The sequence below is a fragment of the Leopardus geoffroyi genome, chromosome D2 (assembly GCF_018350155.1).
Source record: "Leopardus geoffroyi isolate Oge1 chromosome D2, O.geoffroyi_Oge1_pat1.0, whole genome shotgun sequence".
Lineage (NCBI taxonomy): Eukaryota > Metazoa > Chordata > Mammalia > Carnivora > Felidae > Leopardus > Leopardus geoffroyi.
The window spans coordinates 73,090,259-73,104,779 of NC_059334.1; the positions used below are offsets into that span (position 1 = coordinate 73,090,259).

A 14,521-nucleotide genomic window follows, 5' to 3' on the forward strand; every position below is an offset into this window, starting at 1 on the left:
CTCTCACACTTAGTACCTTTTGAGGTCTGAAGGAATGGTCCCAATTTGAAATTAATATATGAAGTGTGGTGGGTAGGTTGCTTTTTGCACTGGAAAAAAGTACAGGTTGTTAAACTCCAATTGTGGCAGTTATTTAATAAATAATCTATTTCAACTTTTAAAAAATACTATCAGGAATCAACTTTTTAAAGATAGTATGTTTAAAGTCACTTCCTATTAACCTTCGTATTTCTTGACTAACTCAGGGCAAAGCATGATTATATAAGATCTCCAAATGACATAATATTTTCGTTTTCTGGGACCTAACTACCTATTTAAAAATAAATAGTAAAACCACTGCTATCACCACCAAGTCAGTGCCACATGATTAAAATAACAGCAAAACTCAGTTAAACCAGGTATTATACAATGGATATAAACGTGTGTGTGTGTATGTGTGTGTGTGTGTAGTAAGAGATTTTGAACAGAGATTGAATATGGAGGCATTTCAACAAAGAAAAAATGTATTTGATACAGTATGAAAATTAAGCTTACAATTGGAATCCTTTGGAATCTCAAGAGCAGCATACTGATTCCGTGAATATTATGTTTTATTCCTTTCCCTATTCCCACATGTAATACTTTATTCTCTTTGAATTTGCTTCTAATGCAGTTTAACCCTGGTTTTGACAGTGTCCATCAACTTAATTTCTTTTATTAATATGAATTCTTCTCTTAGTGAGTAAAGCAAGCTAATGTGTTTTTCCCCTTATCATTTCATGCAAAGCAAATAGTAAATAAAGAATATGATTTTCACTTTCATTTTCCCCAAGTGTAAACAATGGAATCAGAGAATCTGTGCTCCAAAACTAGAGTCTTGGTATTTGTTGATCCTATGGAATCAACGCACTTGATTAGCTGTGAGCCAAGCTGCCAGGCTGACTTAATTCTATGCTCAGTAAATTAATTCTATTTTACTAAAGTGACTAAAAACTAAATTTCATATCAATATAAACACTCATTAAACTGCAAATACCAAGTTGTGCACGCTGTTGAAAAGACTCATTTTTATTTATAGATGGATTCTGATAAGAACAGCATTAAAAGTGGTTTAGTAGGGAAATGTTCGAGTGATTAATGTGCAGTTGTTTGCATTTTTAATATTTCACTCGTATATCAGATCAGTATTTGTGCATACTGTCAGACTTTATTCTGTCCTTGTCAAAACACTTATTGCTGCTGACAGGTATAACATACCCACATGAATCCTTAATTCCTTGATTCAATTTTCTAATTGCTTTTTTGGCATGCAGTGGTGGCCATTTAGTCTTATGTGATGTATTCATCATGTGGTGTAATAATGTGTTTTAAAAATTAGATGTGTCATTTAAAGTAACTGAACAAGAAAAAAATTACTAATGATTGGAAATTTCAAATTTCACTGTACTTAGACTAAGTATTAGATATTGGTACATCACACATTCTGGAAATTGTCCATAAATCATAGCCGAAGAATGTAAAAGGGACTCTAAAAATCATATAACCTAATGTGTTCATTTGTCACGCGGGGAAATTGACTTCAAACATGCCCAGGAGCACACAACTACATAGTAGCAGAGTTGGTCCAAGAACTCAAGTGTTCTGAACCCTGGTCAGGAACGAGGCAGGTATATGCATATAATTTTTATTACTGATATCTTAAGTTCATTCCTACTATTAATAGCCAAGCTGAAAGAATGAGAAGTTCTTTGCCTTCTTAGGCTGTATTTTTAGCAGTATCATGCGGTGGTTAAAAACCAAGATACTAGAATCAGACAGACGGGAGTTTTAATCCTGGCTCTGCCCCTCCCTCACTGTATCGCCCTGAGAATATTATCTGACCTCTCTGAGTTTCAATTTCTTCATCTTATGAAACAAAAATAACACAATAATGCATGTAAAATGCTTAGCATAGCACTTGAAACCTAGTGAGTACTCAACAAATGTTAGCTAATATTATTTTTCAGTGTTTTATTAACCCTTCACTATCCATAATTTAGAGAAACTGAGTCATGCCTACCATGTTGCAATTTCATTTATTGTCTGATTCACTCTACTCACCATGTGAAACATGTATTCCAGTAGATACTATAGGTAAGGTAAAGAGGTATCCAAGATGATATCTGGCTTTTTAGAGCAGGAAGCTAAAAGAGACATACAGTATATACATCAATAAAAGAGTAAAATATTGGGAGACTTAAGTCCCCAAAGGTGGCACAGGCACCTTTCAAAGAGAGCAAGTGAGTGCAGAGGCAGTAGAGATAAATAAGAAACTGGGCCTCTCCTCAAAGAGATTGTTCCAGTGGGATGACAGGGTATTTACGCAAGCGTCATTCAAGATGGAAAATGAAGAGGGCCAGAAAAGGTACCGTTAAAGAACTAACAACGGAGAGACTCAATACCTCAGACCAAGCAAAGATTCATGGATGAGTTGGCTTCAAGGGATGAATAATTTCAGAAAAGTTAAAGGCATACAGGAAGGATCTCCTAGACAGTAGGGATATTACAAGTGCAGAAGGCACAGATTCTGGAAACCCTGGGCACAGTTGTTGAGCAGTGAACACTTACATTGACAAAAATGCAGAGCTTGTGCAGAATACAAGATGGTGTTTGATGAGTGGGTAGACACAAGAGCATGGTAATCCCAAAATGCCATTTTGGACTCCATGTTACAGCAATCACAGAGTGATTGAAGTCATGAAACCATTTTGACCCATAGATGTGTTCTTTGGACAGCAACAATTTTGAGATTTGGCGTCTTTAAACAACTCTTATACTTTTTAGTTCACTCTAGGACCCACCACTACTTGTTTTCTTATTCTAGAAGTTCAGACAGTCTTCTTACCTACTATAGGCATTATGCATTGTGGTTAGGCATACATGCTCAGAAGATAGGCTACTTAGTTCCAAATCATGGTTTTGTCTTTTAGGTCTTTTTTAGGTCTACCACCTTCATTATGTTCCTTACACTCAGAGCTGCAGTTTCATAATTTCAAATGGGGATAGTTCCTGTCTCAAGGGGTAGGATTAAACTCACGGAAGCATGTAGCCTAGCACAAAGCATATTATGAGCACTTAAATGTTAGCTATTATTAAATTACCCACCTGAGCCTTGAAGGATTTTGAGTTTGCCACCTTACTTTGAAACTAGTGAACGTTTCTGAGAAAGGAATAACACATTTTTTCTTTTCTGTTTTTTTTTTTTAATCTTTTGAGGCCTAGAGTATTAGACCAAACCCTGCTTACCTTGTAAAGACTAGTCCACGGACCTCAAATAATTCTGGTAAATCCTCAGCTGCTGGGGTTAGGGTTTCCAGTGATGCAGCTTCACTATGATGTCTAGAAGTGAATCACTCACTCGTTTGCTCACTCTCTGAGAGGGCCAATGGAGGAAGGAGCAAGTAAGTAGCCCATTTTGCCCATTGGTATCTCGCAAACATCCAGTGATTCTTGGAGCAGCAGTTTCCCTGGCTATTTCCTGGGTTCAAATAATGGCCTCACTTACAGAACATGTCTATCATTGTGAATTTTAAGAACTGTCATCTCGAAAATCCTTATGATTCCAGAAGCTTCTCCAGTAACTTGCTTGTTTTCCATAGCTGGAAAATGGGAAGAGATAACAGAGAATTGTTGCCTCCAAAAACAAGAACTTGAAAATACGAATACAATAGTTTCAAAAACACCAGAGTGAACAAAACAAGTCTTTTTCACTCTAAAAGTGCTGTGTCCTTAATAAACAAGGACTGCTAATTATATAACTGTCAGTGATATTTTCTGGCACGGTCTAAAACCAGCTTCTTGCGGTACAACAAATATGAAAATGTCTGGAAGTAAATCACAGTGTCTGAGTGCTATGGGCAAGCAAACCCATGCCTTATCTCTTTCAAAGGCAGCCATGGAAAATGCATGATAAATTACACAGTTCAGTAAACATGTTATGTCATTGTGAAATGATTTTGATTCATGGTTATGTATCTGTCGCTAAACAACTGGCAAACCTCAAGGTATCAGAAATATCATTTGTGGTGTTTTGCTAATTTCTGTTGCAAAATTCAAGTGCTATAAGGCGTTTTTTTTTTCCTTTAAAATTCTGTATTGAGAGTGAGATTTGTCACAAATTCTTTGGAGATATGTGAATTCTTGGCGGAAGTGTCAAAGAGCTGTGCTAATCACTAATATTTTTAATATAATGAATAATTAATGTTTTTTTGCTGCTATCCTTTTATGAAAATGTTGTGGCCAGAAATAAAAAGCTGTAAGCCAATTTGATGTGAAAATAGAATTATAAGCTCTTTTCATGTAGTTTATCAATATAAAGAAATTTCTGACTGTTTTCTCTACAACAGTAGGAGAATTAAGAGTGGGGAATTATTATAAGGACACTTTTACACAAGAGGCTTTTCATACAAGCAGAATTCCTTTTCCATGGTCAAGATATTTTACTACACTATTTGTTGCTGAGTCTCTGATGTTAAATAATTAAGCCATTTTCCACCTGAAATTTATTTTTTACTAATTTTTCTCCCAGTTGGTGCATTTCACATTAGCACCTGATGGTTAAAACCTTTTCTTCAGTTTAAAAGTAGCCTGACAACACAATCAATTGATGTGCTCTCAAATTGTTTCTTGTTTTTCTAAATCCCCTACACCAAGAGCCACTGTTTCTCAACTATTTTTGTTTGTTGTTTTATCTTGTTGTAATCATAAAATTATTTTCTTCTAATATTTTTAATACAGTATTTTAACATAAACTTGGATATTTTGAATAGTTCCAATTATTGCATTGAGACCTTAAAAACAAAACAAAAAAGAAAGCCTTGCCTGATGGTAGAAAAGGATAAATTATTTCTTAGGTATATTAAAGGGGTGTATGTTAAAGGGGATTTTAATATTTCTGATCTGTCCCCATTATTTAAACCTGAATTCATTTTTTTTCTCTTAGTATATTTTAACCAATTGACCTTTACATATACTTCGCATTTATTAAATTAGAATAAATTTCAGAAGCCTGGAAGTATGGCTCAAAACATTCATAGTATTTTTCTGTTAGCCTTGGAATATGACAAGCCTATTCTCTAAATATTTGCATCATTGGAGAATATCTATGTACTTATGCTGATTTTGACTTAACATTTTCAAAAATAAGTCTGTTAAATTAAATGTAAGCTTTAAACTGTAAAACCGTAGATCATGCAACTTGATACAAGTATTGCAACATGGCTTACAGCATATTCTTGGAAGATTTTTATGCCCTTTACTTCTTCCATCAGGACCACTTTCACCTTTATATTGAAACCTCCCAAAATGTATCTGTATGAGGATAATTTTAAAACATGAGATTTATGTTGCTATAAAGGAGAAATCCTTTATAACCACATAAAACTGTTGTCACCAGAAATTTCAGTCTAAGTTTTACATGAAAGGGGACATATTTTATCTTTAATGCCTCGTTAAACTTTCTGAAAACGGCAATATTCTAAAATATTCTTGGTGAATGTCTGTATTTCTTCTGAAGATTTCAAATGTGATCAACAAAAAACTAAACAAATCACTTGTTCTAATAATTAAACCAGTGGTACTTTTTTTCTTCTAATTTTGCCTTTATGCATAGATGTTGCTTTGACGTATCAGCAGGGTCTCATCTGTCATTTTCTTTTCAGTGAAATGGCCAAAATCACCTTTGCCATGCTAAAATGGTATACTCACTGTTTAAAAGGTGACATTGTATTTAAACCCAAATTCTTTGTGCATGCTTGTGTCCATTGGACGTGTGTGCACGGAGTATGTGTGTTCACATATGTGTGTGCTTGCACGTGTGTGTATACACACGTGTGTGGGTACATGTTTGTACATGTGCACATGTGATAAACTACACTGTGTGGTTAAAAGGATGGACTCAGGAGGCAGCCTGCCTGAGTATAAATCTGAGCCCTGCTACTTCCTAGTTACATACACTTGAGCAAGTGTTTTTCACCTTGCATCAGTGTTCTCATCTTACACAGTTGTAAGATTTAAACAAGTTAATATGTGTAAAGAACTTTGAATACTTAATCCATAGTAAGTACTTAATACAATACTAGCTATTACTACTATAATCATTATAGATTCATTTACTCCATCTTTAAGGTTATATTATTTATACAAGTGCATCAGCTGGTGATTATGACATACATATTTCACTGAAGTGATATTAAAGATATGCCAAGAAAACATTTTGGATTGTGATAATTTAATTAGATAAACTGTGTGGTATAGTACATCATTGGTGACAGGAAACAACTGTGAGAAAGCAACAAAAATTGCATCACTTGGTGGCTCACAGACTACCTGTCAAATAGAGTGAAGTGCATTTATTTATTCAAATGTAGGCCTACAGCCCATCTCTTTCGTGCCAGGATTCGGTGTTAAAATGAAACATGGCACCATACAATCCAGTGGTCATACTCCTTGATATACACTCCAAGGATCTGAGAACTTACATCCACACAAAAACTCACTTGCTAAAAAGGGAACAGCATGATGGGAATAAGAGCAGATTGTAGACCTCTCTAAGTGTATTTTATTTTCCAGATCTAACCTGGAGCCATATCAATGTCTTAAAAGTATAAAGCAGTATTAAATAAAAACGGAAAGGGGGGTAATCCCACCAAACTGGACTTCTGAATTCACAAACTTACCTAAGTTGGGATGGAATCAGTGGCAAAACCACACAGAGAGGACCTATTTCAAGTGATTTGAAACATGCAGTATTTGACTGTATGTCCTTAGTGAGATGTGGCATATATGCACATAAGACAAAATAAATAAATAAAATCTACAGAGAAGTCAATTTTAATTAATTGTATTGTCAGATGTAATATATAATCCTATATTTAAATTGTATTGCAGCATAAAAGTAATTACCAATATTATTAGATACCAAGATTTCCGACGTAAAAGAAAAGAGATACAAACACTCAAAGAAGCTCAAAGAAGTTTAAATAAAATAGATTAAATTTGAATTGGAAGTTTCATTATGAATCCATGGTATATCTTTCCTCTTTAAAAAAATTTCTGAGTATGGAGGGCACATTGATATTTTACACAAATCGACCTTCACTGAAGACATGATGCCCAGCTTCTGGGAATTCTGTTGGACGTCTTCAGCTGTCAGTCCTTTCTGGGATTACCATGACACAGAGAAACACCTTGTCCAAGGTCATGATCCCATGGGCAATGATAAGTAGTAACTAATCTTTGAAGGAGGGGGGAGTATAAAGGCCTGGCCCACTTGGCCCAACCCAATTGTTGAAAGATTCTAGCTCCAGGTCTCCTCCTGGGCCTGCATCTCAGTTCAGCCTTTTCCCTCTGTCTAATGAGGCTTCCTTCCTTTTCCTTCCACCTTTTTTTTTCAACCATAAGAACCCTTTGGTTTTTAACTCTTTGCTTTTTAACTCTGTCTCCCAGGGAATCTGCTTCTTTGGGAACCCAGTTTATGACCCTGAGCTCTATTGCCCAAAACTTCCTAGAACAATAACCAACCCAGTAGCAATAGAGACCTCTTTTGTCTGGGATTAATACCATTTCCCAGCAAGGTTCCTTAGACAAATGTCTGACTGCAGATCTGGGACAGGTAAAAGACAGGGAAGCTATCAAAGGCATTTGTGGTCATGTCAGAAGAACTCAGGAACCAATTTGAAGACATTCTCCTTGTTCAAAGATAGTACAATTTGAACAATTAACAAAACTAGTAATGACAAAATTTTAACTGCTATCAACTGAAACACATCAGAAATGTTAAAAGTTATAAATTTATAATGATAATATAAATTGTCATGTTTGGAGAATGCTAACAAGTATTTATTCTGAAAATTGATAAATAAGGGGAAATAATCAAGTATTTAGCCTATCTGAACTATAAAAACTCAGTAAACTAAGAATAGAGGGTAGCTTCCTCAACTTGATGAAGAATATCTACAAAAAACATACAGCTAACATCATGCTTAATGGTGAGAAACTTGAAGCATTCCCACTAAGATCAAGTACAAGGCAAGGATGTCCCCTTCTCACCACTCCTTTTCAACATTGTACTGGAAGCTGTAGCTAAAGCAATATGATAAGAAAAGGAAATTAAAGGTATACATATGGAGAAGAAAGAAATGAAACTGTCTTTATTCTCCTATGACATGATTGCCTATGTAGAAAATCCAAAAGAATCAACAAAAATACTCCTGGAATGATAAGCAATTATAACAAGGTTGCAAAATACAAGGTTAATATACATGTCAATTCCTTGCCTACATGCCAGTAGTGAACAAATAGACTTTAAAATTAAAGAGAAAGTAGCATTTATGCTACTGCCTCTCAAAATTAAATACTTAGATATAAATCTAACAATATATATATAAGATCTGCATGAGGAAGACTACAGAACTCTAATGAACAAAATAATAAAAAAAGCTAAATAAAAGTAAAGATATTCTGTGTTTGTGGATATGAATAATCGATATTGCCAAGATGGCAGTTCTCCCCAACCTAATCTGTAGATTCAAAGCAATCCAAATCAAAATGCCAGCAGGTTATTTTGTGAATATATACAGACCGACTCCAAATTTTATATGGAGAAGGAAAAGACCCAGAATAGCCAAATAGTATTGAAGTTAGAAGACTGACACTATCCAACTTCAAGACTTACAATAAACCTACAGTAATCAAAACAGTATAATATTGGTGAAAGAAGAGGCAATCAGATCGATGGAACAGAAGAGAATCCAGAAATAGACCCACATAAGTATAGTCAATTGATCTTTATCAAAGGAGCAAATGCAATGCAATGAAGTAAAGATAGCCTTTTGAACAAATGGTTCTAGAACAACTGGACATCCACATGCAAAAAGAAAAAAAAAAACTGAAAATAGACACATACCTTATACCCTTCACAGAAGTTAACTCCAAATGGATCATACACCTAAATGTAAATTGCAAAACTATAAAAGTCCTAAACGATAACATAGAAGGAAACCTGGATGACCTGGGATATGATGATGATGTTTTAGATACAACACCAAAATCACAATCTGTGAAAGAAATAATTACTGAGCTGGAATTCATCAAAGTAAAAAACTTCTGCTCTTCAGAAGATAATATCAAGAGAATGGAAAATTAAACCACAGACTGGAAGAAAATATTTGCAAAAGAGACATCTGATAAAGGTCTATTTCTAAAGTATATCAAGAACTCTTAAGATTCAATAAAAAGAAACAAATAACCCAATGAAAAATGTGTGAAGACCTTAACAGATACCTCGCCAAAGGAGATATACAGATAGCAAATAAGAATATGAAAAGATGTTTCATGTCATATATTATCAGAAAAAAATTCAAATTAAAGCCACAAGATGCCACAGCACACCCATTAGAATAGCCAAAATCCAGAATACTGACACCACCAGATGCTGGTGAAAATATAGAACAAGAGGAGCTCTCATTCACTGTTGGTGATAATACAAAATGGCGCAGTCACTTTGGAAGACAGTTGATGGTTTCTTAAAGAACTAATAATCACGTTCCTATTAGTTGATCCAGCAGTCACACTCCTTGATATTTACCCAGTGGAGATGAAAACTTATGTTCACACAAAAGCCGCCACGTGGATGTTTATAGTAGCCTAATTTTTATTTTCGGAAATTTGGAAGCAGCCAAGATGTCCTTCAGAAGGCGAATGAATAAATAAACTGTAGTATATCCAGACAATGAAATGTTATTTGACACTGAAAAAGTATGAACTACCAAGGCATGAAAATACATGGAAGAACCTTAACATGCATATTCCCAAGTGAAAGAAGTCAACCTGAAAAGGCTAAATTCTATATGATTTGAACCATATGACATTCTGGGAGAGGCAAAACTATGGATACAGTAAAAAGATCAGTGGTTTCCAGGGTTTGGAGTAGAGAGGAAGGGATGAATATGTGGAGGACAGAGGATTTTTAGGCAGTGAATATACTCTGTATGATACCATAATGGCGGATACATGTCAGACTCATGGACTATGGTCTAACACAACAGTAAACCCTAATATAAACTATAGACCCCTGGTGAGTATGATGTGTCAATGTAGGTTCATAAGTTATATCAAATATACCATTCAGGTGGGGGCTGTTGATGATGGGGAGGCTATGCATATGTTAGGGCAAGGTGTATATGGGAATCTTACATCTTCCTCTCACTTTTACTGCAAACCTAGAACTGCTCTAAATAATAAAGTCTATTAGGGGCGCCTGGGTGGTTCAGTGGGTTAAGCATACGGCTTCAGCTCAGGTCATGATCTCACAGTTTGTGAGTTCAAGCCCCGCATGGGGCTGTGTGCTGACAGCTTAGAGCCTGGAGCCTGCTTCAGATTCTGTGTCTCCCTCTCTGCTCCTCCCTGGCTCATGCTCTGTCATTCTCTCTCCTTCAAAAATAAGTAAAAACATTTAAAAAAATTTTTTTTGAAGTCTATTAAATTAAAACAAAAAACAGAGGAGCCTGTGTGGCTCAGTCGGTTAACCATCCAACTCCTAATTTCTCCCCCCACCTTCCTCTGTCCCTCCCCTGCTTGTGCACATGCTCTCTCTCTCTCAAAAAAAAAAAAAAAAAAAAAAAAAAAAGTAAATAAAAATAACAGGCTAAAAATAGAATAAAGAATACTTTTCAAAAATATGCACCAATATTTAACCCCCCCCAAGAAAAAATACCCTCTAACTGCTAATGACCACTACTATGAAAATACTAGGTATTACTACAATAAAATATTCAGTTGGACTATTAAAAAATGAGACATTGTATATCCCCATCCACTAGGAGGGTACAGTTTAAAACACTGAAATAGAGGTAGGAGAAAAGAAAAACAGCAATGTCCTATCAATTAGGCAAATTTAAAATTCTGTTTTCTTTTTCAGGGGGCACCTAAACCGATAGCCATTGAACCGTGTGCTGGGAACAGAGCTGCTGTTCTGACTGTGTTTCTTTGCCTGCCGCGAGGATCATCAGGTGCCCCTCCTCCTGGGCAGTCAGGTAAGATGAGTGGAACCACCAGCAATTGAGCAAAACATGCGGACTAAACAGAAGAAATAAACAATACTACCACATAGCACAGTGAGGATATTTACGTGGTTCTAATTTAAAGCATGGCCAAATTTATTAGAATACAAACTTTTCCAAAAGATCTAGAAACCTACATTGCTATAAATTCAGATTTGCCAGGATTTCTCTTAAAAATACATGTAAAATACATGTGTATGTTTGTGTGTAATATACACGCATGTGTGTTCACACACACACCCCAATTTGTTGTTGTAACTACAGTGAGAAATCTCATTAGCATGGCAAACAAATTTTTGACTTTGGGACAGCTTCTTTTTTCCCAGTATGTGTGTCATATAGGATACAAAGTTATAAACATGATTAGAAGTTTGCTTCATAAATATGGAACCAAATTAAGGAATGTACTTGCACGTTTGGAATGTGTAGCCATGTCAGAGGGTGCTAGCTTCATATCATATACACTGAATATGTGTTCTTGTTATCAGCACCAGACAGCTGGAGCTCATGGGCCAGGGAATCCTCCCCATCCGATGGCACAGTCAGCCTTTGCTTCTGAATCTCCTTTTCTTACATGAAAAGCATATTTTGAAAATGGGGGTAACTGTATGTGTCCTCTGGGAGTTCTTCTCATCACTGTGATGTTGTCCATATTGTAAATATGCAGAATGTTGGGTGTAACTTGTGATTAAATAACAAACCATGCTATTTCTCTCTTTTTACATATTCTATTCCATTTACTTACAATGTGAAATTTTTCAATCTCCTGATTATTTGCTCCCTCCAACACTTATGAAATGGATGCTTTTTGAGGGTTAGGGTAATTTCAAATCAGTCTTTCTTTTCAATTCCCCTGAAGTATAAAGTGCCAGAGATCTGGCAAGGTCTCAATAACAGTAATTGATGTTGAACTCACCTCCCTGCTTATTTTTTCTTTTCTTGGTTCCCTAGCTAGCTTTGACCTTGCTCCTTTCTTGATTTGTATCCACTCTGGCACAAAAACGGAAGCTACACTACTTTATACCTTGTAAACTTCAGATGTTCATGTAACAGAATTTTCCCATGTGGGGACAGAGGGTTTCCATCACCTCTAGCATTGTCATTTGTGGCATCTGATGATACCTTGTTGCAGGGATTTTCACCCAAAGCTTATTCGTAGATGTTCATTGAAAGAAATAAGCATTCTCTGTCCTTTGTCATACACCAAGGGAACGTCTTGCACTTGTTTCAGAGCCGCCATGGTAAATGTAAATGGGATGCAAGAAGTAGAATAGTTTGGCACTGGTCAGATAAGATGAATAATTATAGGTACCATGCCCAGCTAATGGAAGCATTGTTTTAAGGCTGGGATGATTTCCAAAACAAACACTTCGCTAATGAAAACAAGTTCGTGTGATATACACCAAGGTTCTTCTAAATCCTTGACAAGATGACGTACTGATGGGCAGAGTGAAGGCAACTGCCAATACTCTGTCCTTTTAACCTTTGAGATCTTTTTGACTGATTTGAAAGAACCAGGTAGCAGTGTGGGCCATTTCCTTAGCTGTGTTCTGTTACAGATGCGTTATGATTACTAACGCTAATGCCATTTTAGGTGTGCATAGTGCTGTACTCTTTACAAAGTGTTTTCTTATTTTTCACATTTGATCCTCAGGACAAGCCCATGCAATACGTATAAAACTCACTTTGTAAATGAAGGAATTGAGATATAGAAATCTCTGTATTTCTACATTCAAGGAATAATTAGGAAACTACTAGAGTATAAAGCTAAAGAACCAAAACATACTTATTGCTAACCTTCTAGGTAATTTTCCCTGATGATCTGTAGCAGAGAACTTACTTCTCTATAATCCGTAGCCCATGTCTTCACAGAGCCCAACATTTGAGGAGTACTAAAAATGTCTGCAGAGTTGAAACCAGTCAGTAGACAAAACCTTGAGTTAACTTACCATACTTTTTACAGAGCCTGTAGTTTGAGCTATGTTGGGTATCTGTGTGCATAATTCAGGATGGATTTGTTCTTTGTTTAAAAAAAAAAAGCTAACAAATGTTTTCCAGCTATTTTTATAAGAGTAGGTATACTCTGAGTCTACTTCAAAATACAGTATTCTCTGCTGTCTGCAGTCTACTTTGAAATGCATCAAAAACATAGTATTGATGAGTGGGTAGAGGATGGGTAGATGGACAGATACATTATAAAGCAAGGAAAGTAAATGTGAATGGTAGAATCTAGGTGGTGGGAATACAGTTGTTAAAATTCTCTCTTTCCACTTTGCTATAGGTTTGAAAGTTTTTATGGTAAGATGTTGGGAAACAATAAAATAAAAACTCCTGACTTCACTGCAACCAACCAACCAACCAAACAAGCAAAACAAACCCCTCCCCCCCCCAAAAAAAAACACACAGTCAGTGTCTGTAGAGGGTTTTCTAATGTTCGCATCTCAGTTTTCCCTGAACAAAGCAAATACCGATACCAATATACAAACTAAATGATTTATTTTTTTCACTCTTCATCAAGATACTTGGTGTGTACACAGCCAATTAAAATGTAACAAAATATAATCCAATATTTGAGAGGATGTGCATGCCAGTGATTTTGGGGGAACCATATCAGCTCTTGGAAAGGAAATGGTGACATTGGTTATCTCATTCCGAGAGTTGGGCTTATCTCATATCTTTACAGAAAGTCCATCTATGTGCCCGTGCTGGTCACAGTGCCGCACACGTGGAAAGCAGTTCATACGTACCTTTGACGAGAATAGTGGTAGAGGGAGAGCTTTATGGACAGACTCCCGACCCATCCCCACTATGTGAAGGACAGGGCGCCGGGAGCCTTCCCCTGGCTATTGGGAGATTTATGTCTCCAAATATTAGCAAATGTATTCAATGATTAATTAGTCTTACTTATTAGATTATAAGTTCTCTTGCAGTACTTAGCACAGTCTCAAAATGTTTGACCAGCCCCTTTTGAAATGTAGCTTTTGAAATGTTGAGTGACACTTTTCATAATGCACTCTTCCTTACCATGAATAAAGGCACTTAAGACAAGGATAAGTTTGGGGACAAGGAGATGGTGGAGGCATCCCAGGAGCATGGTGGTTTTCTCCCCGAAACTGAACTTCAGTACTGACAAATAAATGATTCAGAAACACACAGGTGCTAGGTTTTAGCCATCTCTTTAAAGTAGCAGCTAGTAATTTTTTTTAGCATATGGCATCATCGTTGGATTTTATTCTCCTTCCACCAGAAAGCATGTCAGTAATTCCTAGCAAGTAATAAGTATCTAAAATGTGTGAGGTCCTTTCCATGGCTTTCATCTTCACAGAGGTCAAAAGGAAAACTGCAGATTCATCCTTCAGCTTACCCCATGTACTAAATATTTTTTAATGTAATGAATTTAGGTGTTTGTGAGCAATTCTCCCTCTTGGTGGCTTAGAAGAGTA

General features: G+C 36.1%; 1 protein-coding gene across 2 annotated transcripts in view; it reads left to right on the plus strand.

Annotated features, from left to right (window-relative positions):
• Window positions 1–14,521, plus strand: part of ATRNL1 (attractin like 1) — a 784,731-nt gene that overhangs the window by 660,755 nt on the left and 109,455 nt on the right. The window contains exon 28 of one of the 2 annotated variants that reach the window (XM_045439061.1): window positions 10,937–11,051. The exons of the other annotated variant lie outside the window; for it this stretch is intronic. Coding sequence (XP_045295017.1) covers window positions 10,937–11,051 — 115 coding nt within the window. The remainder of the gene's footprint in view (window positions 1–10,936; window positions 11,052–14,521) is intronic. 2 annotated transcript variants of the gene reach the window in all.